This window comes from Pelophylax lessonae (assembly GCF_965119305.1).
Source record: "Pelophylax lessonae genome assembly, chromosome: 3".
NCBI lineage: Eukaryota > Metazoa > Chordata > Amphibia > Anura > Ranidae > Pelophylax > Pelophylax lessonae.
In genome coordinates, this window is record NC_138770.1 from 543378521 (window position 1) to 543392739 (window position 14219).

General features: G+C 44.2%; 1 protein-coding gene across 1 annotated transcript in view; it reads right to left on the bottom strand.

Annotated features, from left to right (window-relative positions):
- Nucleotides 1-13149: 13149 nt before the first annotated feature.
- The window catches only part of LOC309551844 (pecanex-like protein 2), a 256799-nt gene continuing 255729 nt past the window's right edge, over nt 13150-14219 (bottom strand). Inside the window, exon 34 of the mRNA XM_082252546.1 lies at nt 13150-13610. Coding sequence (XP_082108672.1) covers nt 13491-13610 — 120 coding nt within the window. The 3' untranslated portion in view covers nt 13150-13490. The remainder of the gene's footprint in view (nt 13611-14219) is intronic.

Sequence of the window (14219 nt, forward strand, 5' to 3'; positions counted from 1 at the left end):
GATGTCATCCAGGTAGACCACCACACACTGCTGCAACAGGTCACGGAAAACATCGTTGATGAATTCCTGAAAGACTGCGGGCGCATTGCACAGCCCAAAGGGCATAACCAAGGATTCATAATGACCGGTCCTGGTGTTAAACGCGGTCTTCCACTCATCGCCCGCCTTGATCCTTACGAGGTTATATGCCGCCCTCAGGTCGAGTTTGGTAAAGACCGTGGCCCCTTTAAGGCGATCAAACAGCTCGGAAATCAAGGGTATCGGGTAAGCGTTCTTGATCGTGATGCGATTGAGACCCCTGTAATCGATGCAAGGCCTCAACTCACCGCCCTTCTTTTTCACAAAGAAAAATCCAGCCCCTGCCGGGGACGAGGATTTGCGAATGTGTCCACGTGAAAGCGCCTCCCTCACGTACTCCTCCATGGCCTCATTCTCCGCTACCGACAGTGGATAGACTTTGCCACGAGGAGGAACGGCACCAGATTGTAACTCGATGGCACAATCGTATGGGCGGTGCGGAGGTAGGGCAACCGCGCGCACCTTATCGAATACATCCCGGTACTCCTCGTATTCAGGGGGCAACAGAGAGTCCGAGGAAGTACACAGCAACTTGACAGGCCCATGGATGCAACTAGCCCCACACTGCGGTGACCACGAGAGGATCTCGGCCGATCTCCAATCGAAAATCGGATTATGCTTCTGGAGCCAGGGGTACCCCAAGACCACCGAGTAGTGTGGAGACGAAATAACCTGGAAGCAGACCGACTCTCTGTGGACGGCACCAATGGCTAACCCCACTGGAAGGGTCTCATGAGTCACGTGTGGCGGCAGAAGGGCTCTGCCGTCTATCGCCTCAAGAGCCAGAGGAGAACCTCGAGCCTGCAGAGGAATGGAATTGGCGGCAGCGAACACACTATCAATGAACAAACCACCAGCACCAGAGTCCACCAACGCCTGGGTCGTCACCGAGCCCCCGACCCAGGAAAGGACAACAGTGATCAGTGGTTTGTCAACACGGGAAACCGGGGACGAGGAGACTCCACCCAAGATCTGCCCCCGACAGGATCTCAGGTGCGAGCGTTTCCCTGGACGGTTCGGACATGCCAACCGAAAATGCCCACCGAGACCACAGTACATGCATCGGCCCTCGCGTCTCCGGAGTACCCTCTCCCCCTCGGACAGGCGAGCAAACCCCAGCTGCATGGGTTCACCCCCAGACAAGTCATCCCCAGGAGGCGTGGGAGGAGAGGGAGGCACGGGTGGGACAACAAAGGTAGGCGCCAATCTGTTAGGAGGCCTCCGCAGACTCTCCTTAAAGGAAGGTCTCTCCCTGAGTCTGGTGTCAATCAAAATCAGGAAAGAAATAAGAGACTCAAGCTCCACTGGTAGGTCCTTAGCTGCAACCTCATCCTTCAAGGCATCCGAGAGACCATGAGAGAAAGCAGCGACCAGAGCCTCATTATTCCAGCCCACCTCTGCTGCCAGGGTACGAAACTCAATGGCGTATTCAGCTACGGATCGTGAACCCTGTCTGATGGACATAAGGAGCTTCGCAGCAGAGGCAGCACGAGCCGGCACATCGAATACCTTCCGAAGAGAAGCAACAAAACCGGAAAACTCGGCAACCACCGGATTGTTGTTCTCCCATAAAGGACTGGCCCAGGCCAAGGCCTTGTCCGAGAGCAGCGAGATTAAGAAGCCCACCTTTGATCTCTCAGTAGGAAAGGCATGTGGCAGCAACTCGAAATAAATGCCCACCTGGTTAAGGAAACCTCGGCACTGAGTTGGCTCTCCCCCAAAGCGCTGTGGAAGGGGGGCAGAACCGGACATACCCCGAAACACCGCAGGCGCAACAACAGGTGTCGGGGTAGACTCTGGCGCAACAACCGGAGCGGCAGTAGGAGCGGACCCAGGAGCGACAACCGACCCATCGGCAACGGGAGCGAAATGAACCGTGCGTTCAAGCAGGGTTTGCAACGCCACGGCGAACTGACCCAACAGGTGATCCTGCTGATCAAGTCTGGCAACCAGCGTGGGTAGTGAGGATGGCCCTGCACCGTCAGAATTCGTGGCCTGTGGTACCGTGCGTTCAAGCAGGGTTTGCAACGCCACGGCGAACCGACCCAACAGGTGATCCTGCTGATCAAGTCTGGCAACCAGCGTGGGTAGCGAGGATGGCCCTGTACCGTCAGAATTCATGGCTTGGTCCTAATGTCACGGAACCATGAACCAGACGTACTACAACAGATAAGTGAAAATAAGAAAGCTTTATTGAAAAACAAGCTATAAAGCAAAAGTCCAAACGGATGGCGAAAACGATGCAGAGTCTTTGCGAAGCCAGGGGTCAGGAACCAGCAGGGTAGTCAGACGAAGCCAGGAACAGGAACCAGCAGGGTAGTCAGACGAAGCCAGGATCAGGAACCAGCAGGGTAGTCAGACGAAGCCAGGAACAGGAACCAGAAGTAGCAGCAGTCTTAGTAGCATGTGAACACAAGAGGACCAAGCAGGGAACTGAAGCCACAGACCTCCTATATATATGAGCTAGGTATCCAGCTCCTCCCAGTGGGAAGGAGGAGCCGCAGGGTGGGAGGCTACAAGAAACCCAGAAACCAAGATGGCCGCCAGCACATGTCAAACGAAGGAGAACAGCAAGAAGGTAAGACCATGACACCAGCCAATCTCACACCCTGTTGTCACTTGCGTAACAATGCCACTCTCAGCTGCACCCGGCACAAAGATTTTCCAGCTTGCAGGACCACAATCTAGATGCCAGCAGGCTGAGAGCGATTGTCACCGGCTAATTAAGCAATTAACCCTTTCACTGCCACCACCACTACGTTATGAGCCCAGCGGACGCTCGTAATTTTAGAAATACCAATTATGACTTTAGAATAATCATCTGTAACACGCACTGTCACCACAGACAGTAATGTTCAGAGGATTTATTCTATACAGTAGCACTCTTCAAGAGGCAGGTTCGTTGTTAGTTTGCATTAGGGCTTAGGGACAAGATTAACACTTTTCAGAATAAAGTTTAATAATAAAAAGGTTAAAATTGGTGCGAATAAAATATTTACAGAACAGAGTGTTTCAAAGAAATAGCGACACAATTCAGCAATTAGAAAAATAAGGTAGAATTGAGAAATGAGAATACTTGCATTCAATTTCCTGAGTATTATCAGAGTTCAGAAGCTGAGCCAGTTGTGATCGGTTCTCAAACTTGATAGATGTTCCTTCTTGATGTTACCATGAGAACACTAATCCCGTCTGCTTCTCTCTTTTTCTCTGAGACCGCAGGGGGTGTTAACAGAGGCCCCTGGCCAATAAACACAGTGGCCATGGGCTGCCCTAAGGTTTACGACAATACCAAGGAACCTCCCGTATAGACAGACATACCATAATTCATATCTTCCAATATCTACCAGTTGCCTTCTTGAAACTGATTATTGTGCAGCATTGAATTTTATATCCATAGATACCAAACACAGGCTATCTCAAAGTAACCTCTGACCCGTAAGGCATCTGACAGCTAGCTTGTCTTACATAGGAGCTAACATGGTCATGTATGATCTCGTTCCGTTCAGTATTTTATTCTGCATTTAACTATACACTTTCTAGAGACATATCTTGTTTGTGTTTAAAGTTATGAATTTCTGTGTGAATGTGTTCAATTAACAGAGCTCTTGAATGGCTCTGTTTTACTACCCATTAGCCATTATCCTTCTTTGCCCAGTTATGGTTTTACGACCGGCCTGAGTATCAGAACAGATATCCGTCCAGACATCTGTTCAGATAACGGCTTGTTTGAAGTCAAAACTCTCTGCATTCCAGGAATTATTTAGCTTGGGGAGGGGGGCTGTGTGAGTGAGGGCCTTTTGTAAACTGCCATGGCATCCTATAAGCAAATCGAACAACATGGCCGCCTCGTTCTGTGTCTAGTACAGGTAATCATTACAGGTACATGTAAGGGTTTACAGCTACTGTGATTTGATGGGTTTAGTGCTGCTTTAATTGTGGTGGCTTTTCTTTTTTGATTGATTTTGACCCAGTGATTTGTCCAGTGTAGCAGAGCGTCCCAGAGAGAGCTGGGAGTCCTTTTCGGGGTTTATACATCTCCCAGGCACCTCTCATACACCTTTAGGGATCTCTGATCCATGATCAAGTTCGAATCTTGGTCCTCTTCCCCAGGCCAATTTAAACTCACCTGAGACAGACAGCCAGGGATCTCTCAGCCTGGGAAATCAGACAACGTTTGTCTAGGAGAGCAGAAGGTTGGTAGAAACTGTCAGAGTGTTAGCGAGGACCTCCATTGTGTGTAGTTAGTGCCGGGACATGGTTAGGTTTTTGTTTTGTACTTATTTCTCCTGCTGGTTTTTCCTTAAAGCACTGTACAGCACTTGTATAAAGACTTGTATATAGCACCAATAAACACCGCACTGTTTGTCACTACCACGTAGCACTTTTCCTGTCTTAGGGTGTTTTTGCACTGGATGGAGGAGCAATGGAAACACCTTTGGACAGCAGCATTGTCATTTTGAGGAGAGAATAGTGTTGACTAACGAATAAAAGCCAGACTCCAGCTAACCCTTTCTAAGCAGTTACAACAAACATTTTGTTTTCTTTTTTCCATGCCCTTGAACCAAACGCTCCTGAGCAGGTAAGCCAGGAGTTACCAACAATGACAATGACTATTAATCTGGTTTAGATCACCATGGTGCTCCCTTTTCTGCCAGTTCAGCATGCAGGATCCATGCCCCTGCCACAGTAACTCAACTTTCTGTCTTAAGGCAATATAATCATTCATAGTGGTGCAGAGGTCTCTAATGTCCTGACTTTTAATTGGAGCAGGTGGTCAGAGGCAATGCTAACACCTTACTGAAAGTCAGAACACCAGGGACAAACCATGGGTATATCTGAATATAGGAAAGTTTAAGCAGTTAGCAGTAAGATCCAACTTTCATTCCCAGAACCCCAAATACACAAAATGCTAACTTCAAATGTGACTGAATATGGAACTCGCTCTCAGTTCATTAGACGTCCAAGTCTCCACCAGGTCAGCTTTCACAAAATCATTGTGAGCAACGGTCAGACTGGTGATGCTGTTTGACAACTAAGATCACCGAGAAGTCTCACTATCCTAAATAGAATTTGACATTGGTACTCGACTTCCTTGTGGGCTCATTATTCTGGCCTCTGGAAATCATGCTGTATCAAAATTCTCACGTTGTACAAAGACTGTCTGGTGACCGTTACCTCAACTAGAGGTTTTCAGAAATTAGAGCATGGGGGCAGGATGAGCCCTTTCTTCAGTTTCTGCCCAACAGAGCTATCCTCATTCCGAGGCTGAGCTTCTACTCAAAGTATTGTTCATAATCCACATCGTTCAGGAACCAGGCCTACTGACCTTTCTAACATAAGATGACTGCCAACTTCATCTACTCAATGTGGGCAGAATGTCTGCCCTTAGGCTACTACAGGCTGTGATGCCTAGAAGAAGAAACAGGGGTGAGGGCCTTCCCTGGAAACACTTTTGTAAAGGATCACTGAGGCCATTGGCCACATTTATAGGCCAATCTTATTTCTGATGCCAGAAAGGGTGACTGAACACTCAACGCACAGCATATTCATGTCATATGCTGCTTCTCAGATGGTACCGATCAAGGCAATCAGTATGACCGTAATTTGACTTGATCATGGCCAGGTGTCACATACCAGGTAGGAGACTGAATTGACAAGGTTGGCCTGTCTTGTAACTCCAGTCCAGGCCCCACAGAGAGGTGGAACAGATAGTGTCGAGGGACAGGAGGAAAACAAGTGCCAGCAGGTGTTGATAGCAGAACTTGCAGCAGGAGATGCAGGCTTGAGAAGTCAGGCAGGACATCAGGCTAGGAGCTGTTGGTGAAATTAGTAGAGGTTTTATGCTTGCCATCACTTCTGGTTCTGCCCTGGTGTCATGTCTGGCCCAAACTTCTGGTGTTTGAGATACATGCTGGGCTCCAGGGGGTGGAGAGGCAACGGGAGTTCGTATAGAGGCTGTTTACTTTGGTACTAAACTTGGGCACCTGCACAAGTGAATGGGAATTTTTTTATATGTATGTTTTTATCTGGATGAAAAAAAATGACTACACTATACTATCTTTCTGGTATTTTTTGGTGTGATTACTCCTGGAGCGAGGACCAAGGAGAGTTTGAGACCCTAGAGGGACCATTTAAGAATGAAGCGATTGGCTTGGATGATATTCCTGGTTTATTATACAGCGCTTGATGGCCTTTATTAATTTAGAGGTCAGTGGGTTGGCGGTGATTACGCATTTCTTACTGAGGTGGTGGTGACCGGTGTTGACAATATGAAAATTCACAGTTAGAATACTGAGGAATTTTCCACGTGGTGAGGTGACTGTTCCACTGTTTTGCATGATTATGGACATTATTTATAATTCTTGGACTGGACAGCTTCACATACAGTATATGGTTTTAAGGGAAGGTGCCTTTAAGTACAAAGTATATGACTATGTAGATGAAGCCACACTTGCTTCTTTTGAATGGGACAAAAATCTTGTCTGCTGTTTCTAAAAAAAGATAAAAGTTGTTGAGACCCTTCCAGTCTTTGGTAGTCCCATTTGTGATGCCATGGATATTATAGTGGAAAATTGATTACACTAACAATAATGTCACTAATATTCCTGCCCCTTTGTTAGGCTATGGGGCAGGGCATTCCCCAGCTGCAGCAGATTGGGCCAGTGTCCTGCACATATGTGACAGTTTCCCACACAATCAGACCGAACCTTACCTCAACAATACATATATAATACGCTGATCATTTCTTTATGATTGCTGCCCCAGTTATAGAGGGTTTTTGGCCCAAAAGAGAGCTTTGGGGTTGTTAGGGGTGGGTCGAAGCTCCACTTTTATAAAGAAAGTGTTTGTAAATTCAACTGCTTTTATTTTGAGATCTCTTGATTGTTTTCTCTTCCCCTTCCACTGAAGAAAATCTCTGCTAATACTAAAATACTTTGTTTTACTTACAGCTAACTCCTGGAAAATTGTTAACTACCTTTGCATTGGTGCTTCCCCCACACTGCAAGGGTTAAATGCAAATTTTTGTCTAGGAGAAAATTATTTTTACTTACTTGACTCCTTCCTCCCTGACAACCATCCCTTTCCCCTTCCCTCTGATGCCCCAGATTGTGGGCAGGTCCTTGGTGTTCTCACTTGCAATGCAGAACTGCTGGCCCTGCATTGTACATTATATATTAGAGCACCCTAGAACAATCATTTAACCCTTGCGTCGTAAAGGGAGCCATAATTATAGAGTAGTTTTAACATTTCCCTGGGGTTTAGCTTAACCACTTGCCGACCAGCCGCCGCACATATACTGCGGCAGGTTGGCTCTATTGCGCGAAACGAGGTAACTGTACGTTGTTTCGAGCAATAGACAGTGGGGGCGCGCGTGCTGATTGGCCAGAGGGGGAGCCAATCAGTGGGTCCAGCAGACGAGATGTCCGCCGGCCACCCGCGATCGCCAGAGTAACAGAACGGCAGTCTGCCTAAGTAAACAAGGCAGACCGCCATTCTGTCAGAAATTAACACAGATCTTGTGTTCCTGCTATTCAGGAACACAGATAAATGTGTTTATCTAGTGAGCCCATCCTCCACACAGTTAGAAAGCATCCCTTAGGGACACATTTAACCCTTTCTCTGTTCGCCCCTGGTGTTAACCCCTTCCCTGCCAGTGTCATTAGTACAGTAACAGTGCATATTTTTAGCACTGATTACTGTAGTAATGTCACTGGTCCCCTCAAGAGTGTCGAAAGTGTCAGTTAGGTGTCCGAGCTGTCCGCCGCAATGTCACAGTCCCACTAAAAATCGCTGATCGCCGCCATTACTAGTAAAAAAAATAAATAAATAAAAATGTCATAAATCTATCCCCTAGTTTGTAGACGCTATAACATTTGCACAAACCAATCAATTTACACTTATTGGGATTTTTTTAATCAAAAATATTTGGCAGAATACATATCGGCCTAAAATGATGAAAAAATTTGAATTTTTTATTTTTTTTTATCAGCCGAGTTTTATAGCAGAAGGTAAAAAATGTTTTTTTTTTTTTTTTTTTTTAGAATTGTTTTTGTTCATAGCGCAAAAAAAAAAAAGGTGATCGAATAGCACCAAAAGAAAGCTCTATTTGTGGGGTAAAAAAGGACATCAATTATTTTTTTTTGGGTACAGCGTTGCACGACCGCACAATTGTCAGTTAACCACATAACGACCGCTCACATTGCTGCTACTGCGGCAATGTGGCTCGTTATAGTCCAGCGACGTAGACCTACTCCTCCCCTTGTGGGCGGAGCGCACGCACGCCGCCGGAGGCTCGCTCCCGCTGTTTTCAGTCACAGCGGGAGTCGGACCAGGGGAGGAGCGGCGGCGATTGCCGCTGCTCTTCCCCGATCGTCGGGAATCGAGTGTGGAGATCTGCCCGTTTGTATAAACAAAGCGGGCGGATCTCCTAAGTGACAGGCAGGGACAGATTGCAGGGTTCAGCATAGCTGAACATGCGATCTGTCCCTGTGTCACTCAGTCACCTCCCCCCACACACGTCAGTAAGCACCAGGCATACATTAACCCCTCCCTCTCCAATAAAATTAACCCCTTCCCTGCCAGTGTCATTTTTACAGTAAAAGTGCATATTTATAGCACTGATTACTGTAGTAATGTCACTGGTACCCCCAAAAGTGTCAAAAATGTCAGTCAAGGGTCCGATCTGTCCGCCGCAATGTCGCAGTCCCGCAAAAAAAAATCGCAGATCGCCGCCATTACTCATTAAAAAAAAACACCAAAAATGACAGAAATCTTTACCAAAAATATGTAGCAGAAAACAAATTGGCCAAAAATGATAAAAAATTTAGATTTTTACATTTTTTTGGGGGGAATTTCATATAAAAAAATGTGAAAAATATTGTTATTTTCTCAAAATTTTTGCTCTTTTTTTGTTTATAGTGCAAAAAGTAAAAATTGCACAGGTGATCAAATACCACCAAAAGAAAGCTCTGTTTGTGGGAAAAAAAGGACGTAAATTTCGTTTGGGTACAGTGTTGCATGACCACACAATTATCAGTTAAATTCGCACAGTGCCGAATCGCAAAAAGTGGCCTGGACGTAAGACAGCAAAATTCTCCGGTGGTAACGTGGTTAAAGTAACGCAGTGCCGTATCGCAAAAAAAATGGCCTGTTCATTAAGGGGGTAAAACCTTCCACTCCAGAAGTGGTTAAAATAGAAGTTTAGGATTTGAAATAAACATTTATACAAGATGGATGCAGCATTGACCCAATGCTGCATCTGTCCCCCGCCAGCTCTCAATCAATCTGTAAACAATAAATAATAAAGAAAAATAATTGATCGCTATTCGCTAATAATAAAAAGTCCAAAATCTTTTAGGAGTCCATTATTGCGCAAACAAAGTGCTCTGTGCTTCAATGCAAAAAGTGCACCGGTGCTTAAAGTGCTCCTAAGCTAATAAGGCCTCTTACTAGAGCGCAATGATTTCAAGTTATAGAGATCACTTGTGCTAGTGTAGTGTGGAAAAGCCGATGCTCTGAACCTCTGAAACAGATTTGAACATAGACAGTAAAACACACATACTGTAATGCAGTAAAGTAATTAAGAAGGTAAAGCATGTTACATTAACATAACATAATCTCTTGGTGCTTAACCTGAGATCCCAGAGTTGCATGTGGTACTATTCAGTGTTTTTCCCAACTAGGTACTGACTAGTGTAGCACCCTCCTAGGTAGGTGTCAGGATTCGATAGATAGATTTAATGGCTCACTGTATCTTGTGAAACTATGTTTTGATAAAAAAATTTTTGTAAAGTTAGTTGCCTCACTGTACCTAGTGTGGCTATGATTGTTTTGTTAGGTAAATTTAGTTTGCTCTCTGTTATGAGTGCAGCTGTATTCTACTAGTTAGGTCTGTTCAGTGTGCCCAGCTGCTGCCAGTCTGTCTGATAGCTCCAACTGTCTCCAGAGAGCTTGAGAAGCTTCTGGGTATAGGTGTGGAGTTATGCAGATGGTAGTTTGAATATTGATACACCCCTTGCCAATCCCATGCCAATAGGATCAGTCCAAGCTGGAGGGGCTTGCTGCCCTCCAGGGCATTGCTGTCACATGTCTGCTGTTGTGAGGCCTCAGGTGGACAACCTGAGGGCCTGGATGCTGAGACCCTGAAGCTAGAGAAAGAAAGCTGACTGAGGAGCTATCCAATGAAGATATGGTCTGGTATCACCGGAGTAAGGTGTCGTCCGGAAGCTGAAAGGAGGCTACCAACTGTCCTTGGGCCTTGTGTAAGTACAGATGGTTCTGTGAGATTTTAGGGACTTTTGAGCTGCTGCCACCCCTCTTGTACTAGAGAGTCAGCCATGGATCTGTCTAAAGGGGACAACGGCCGGTGTTCTTTAGAGCTTAGTCTACCTAATCCTCTGTAAATGGGACTCTACTCTTGTGGTTCTAAAGAAAGGAGTTTGCAGTTACCAATACTACTACCTCAAATCTACTCAAATCTACAGTCCACTGTTGGTTGCAAGCACGAACTTCATCACAGATTTCCCAGAAAGAATTCCTAGAAGTAGTTGTACATAGTTCCTGTTTTAGAGTGTTCCACTAAATTCCCTCAACCCTTTTCAAGTTCCACAAAAATAAAGCAACAAAAAACAACACCCCTAGACTGGTGATTTGAGAATGAGTTTGTGTGCTTGGCTGCAGGGCAAACATTTTGGGGAAGACCTGGACAGTTTTCCTGCAGCTCCTACAGGAATAGAGCTACAGTGAACCCAAAAAGTATTCACATCATTTAACTTTTTCCAGTTTTGTTTTTTTATGTTACAGCCCTATTCCAAAATTAATTAAATCCATTATTTTCCTCAAAATTGGAAACATGAAAGAAGTTTGTTTGAAATCTGCAAATTTATTAAAAATCAAAAACAAAAAAATCACATGTACATAAGTATTCACAGCCTTTGCCATGACACTAAAAATTGAGCTCAGGTGCATCCTGTTTTCACTAATCATCCTTGAGATATTTCTACAATTTAAATGGAGTCTACCTGTGGTAAATTAAGTTAATTGGACATGAAAGGCACGCACCTGTCTATATAAGGTCCCACAGTTAATAGTGCATGTCAGAGCACAAACCAAGCCATGAAGTCCAAGGAATTGCCTGTAGACCTCAGAGGCAGGAAAGTATTGAGGCACAGATCTGGGGAAGGGTACAGAAAAATGTCTGCAGCATTGAAGGTCCTAATGAGCACAGTGGCCTCCATCATCTGTAAATGGAAGAAGTTTAGAACCACCAGGGCTCTTCCTAGAGTGGGCCACCTGGCCAAAGTGAGTGATCGAGGGAGAAGGCCCTTGGTCAGGAAGGTGACTGATGGTCACTTTGAACTCCAGCATTACTCTGTGGAGAGAGGAGAACATGCCAGAAGAACAACCATCTCTGCAGCACTCCACCAATCAGGCCTGTATGGTAGAGTGGCCAGATGGAAGCCACTTCTCAGTAAAAGGCACATGACAGCCCGTCTGGAGTTTGCCAAAACGCACCTTAAGGACTCTCTGACCATGAGAAACAAAATTTTATGGCCTGATGAAACAAAGATTGAATTCTTTGGCCTGAATGGTATGGTAAGTGTCATGTCTGGAGGAAACCAGGCACTGCTTATCACCTGACCAATACCATCCTACAGTGAAGCATGATGCTGTGGGATGTTATTTAGCAGCAGGAACTGGGAGACTAGTCAGGATTGAGGGAAAGATGAATTCAGCAATGTACATAGACATCCTTGATAAAAACCTTTTCCAGAGCGCTCCGGACCTCAGACCGGGGCGAAGATTTATCTTCCAACAAGACAATGACCCGAAGCACACAGCCGAGATAACAAAGGAGTGGCTATGGGACAACTGTGAATGTCCTTGAGTGGCCCAGCCAGAGTCCAGACTTGAACCAGATATAACATCTCTGGAGAGATCTGAATATGGCTGTGTACCGACGCTCCCCATCCAACCCGATGGAGCTTGAGAGGTCCTGCAAAGAAGGAGAGAAACTGCCCAAAAATAGGTGTGCTAAGCTTGTAGCATCTTACTCAAAAAGACTTGAAACTGTAATTGGTGCTTCAATGAAGTGTTGAGCAATGGCTGTGAATACTTATGTACATGGGATTTATTTTGTTTTTAATTTTTAGTAATTTTTGCAAAGCTTTCAAGCAAACTTCGCTCACGTTGTATTTATGGTGTATTGTTTGTAGAATTTTGAGGAAAATAATGCATTTAATCCATTTTGGAACAAGGCTGTAACATATCAAAATGTGGAAAAAGTGAAGGGCTGTAAAAACTTTCTGGACGCACTGTACACCATGTCCAGTAAAGAAAAAATATTGCTTAAACTCACTTCTGCTCGTTGTTTTGGTGTCTTTCATACTTACCTTTTCTGTGTTGTTCACTCCTTTATATCTTTTATGCATTTGTTTTCTCCAATCTTTTTAATGGATCTTGCAGAAGAATAACCAATGTGGTGCCTGCACTTTATAAAACATGGCCTGCACTTCAAATAGCATGGCCCCAGTCACCAACTGTCTAGCATATTCCTAGTCTCCAACCACTCCTGTAGCACGTCGTCATTAATCTGACCATCACCTGTAGCTAAGGTTGCTACCTCATGCCTTTAAACCAGTACAACCAGTAATTACACAAGTTCTGTGGCTGATTAAGGTGGTAATTAAACTCACTTGGTGCCTTATGTGCATTATATCAGCCTCAGAACCTGCGTAATTAATGTGTCATGGATTAAAGGAATGAGGCTGCAACCTTAACTGTAGCATGTCTGCAGTCTCTGACAGTTTTGTGTAGCATTACATGTGCAGCTAGTTGGTGAAGTCAGGGGCAGCACTTGAGGCCCCCTATATAAAATACATTGCCCATTACTGGCAAAATCTAATAGGTTATTGTTTTTAGTCTGAAGAAAATTAAATTACACTAATATTTCACTTTTTTTCCCCAACAAAAATTGAACATTAACTAATTCAGTTACCTAGCTGAGATACTGGAAAAATATGGAAAAGATGGAGAGAAACGATCATTGCTGGAGACAATAAAAACAATACATGAGAATATAATAATTTTATTTTGAATTTGTTTTAGTGTTATACCACCATAGGTTAGTAATACTGATGCAACATTTGTCATGTGAATGTTTCGACGACAATAAAATGGAAAATAATTAACTAAATAAATACCTAAATAAAGATAACAAAGCATATGCAAGCTGGTGTGATTAAATATATCAATGAACATGCATGGCATGTTGGCTGTTCAACTTTGCATAAGATATGTCCCTGAAAAAATCTTTTATTTGAAAGTGACATAGTTTGAGGTTACAGCTACATGCTCCTAATTTTTTGCTTGTCTCTGAAGATTTGAATTAATTAAAGAATGACAAACTTTTTTTAGTGGCTGACAGTTGATGTTTCCAGAGAAGGAGTGTTGGCAGCTCCACCTTGATGTTCTTGTTCAGACATTTGACTTGCCTCAGCAATCTCTGCAGTTTCAAATGTTTCATAAAATCTCTAGAAAGAAGAGTCAGAGTTAGGCGAAGTTTACTCCATTACTTATTTTCACTATTCAGCAAACTGCCGCACTTTTGCGAATTTATTAAAAGGAAGTTAGAAATGTTTCTGAGGCTGAATTTGGTAACTGTAGCACAGTAAATTCTTGCATTCTTATGCTGACCATACACTAACCGAAAAATCATTTGAAAATCTGTCATTTGGTCCGTTTGTTCGCTTTTCGTCCAGTTAATGGGCACAAATAGAAAATCGGTTTTAACTTTTCAGAGCTGAAAAATCAAAGGAAGTTTTGAAAATTCTGCCGAACGAACAATAAATTGAAAGGTTAATGTGTTTCTCGCCTGAACTGTTTGCACTAGGCATGTGTGACAAAATAAACGAAAGACTGATTCATTCATGTCCATTGAACTATTTATCGATCAAAATTCGGTCATTACATAATGGCACGATCATCTGCTCTCACGACCGAGTGTTTGTTTTTCAAACATGAGTTCGAACAATTTTTCGTATAGTGTATGGCCAGCATTATTCTCCTTTAGGCCTTCTATGTAAGAGCATAGCTTTCTGTAAGGTCAACATGTAGAGTGAGCTTATACAAAGCATTGGTAG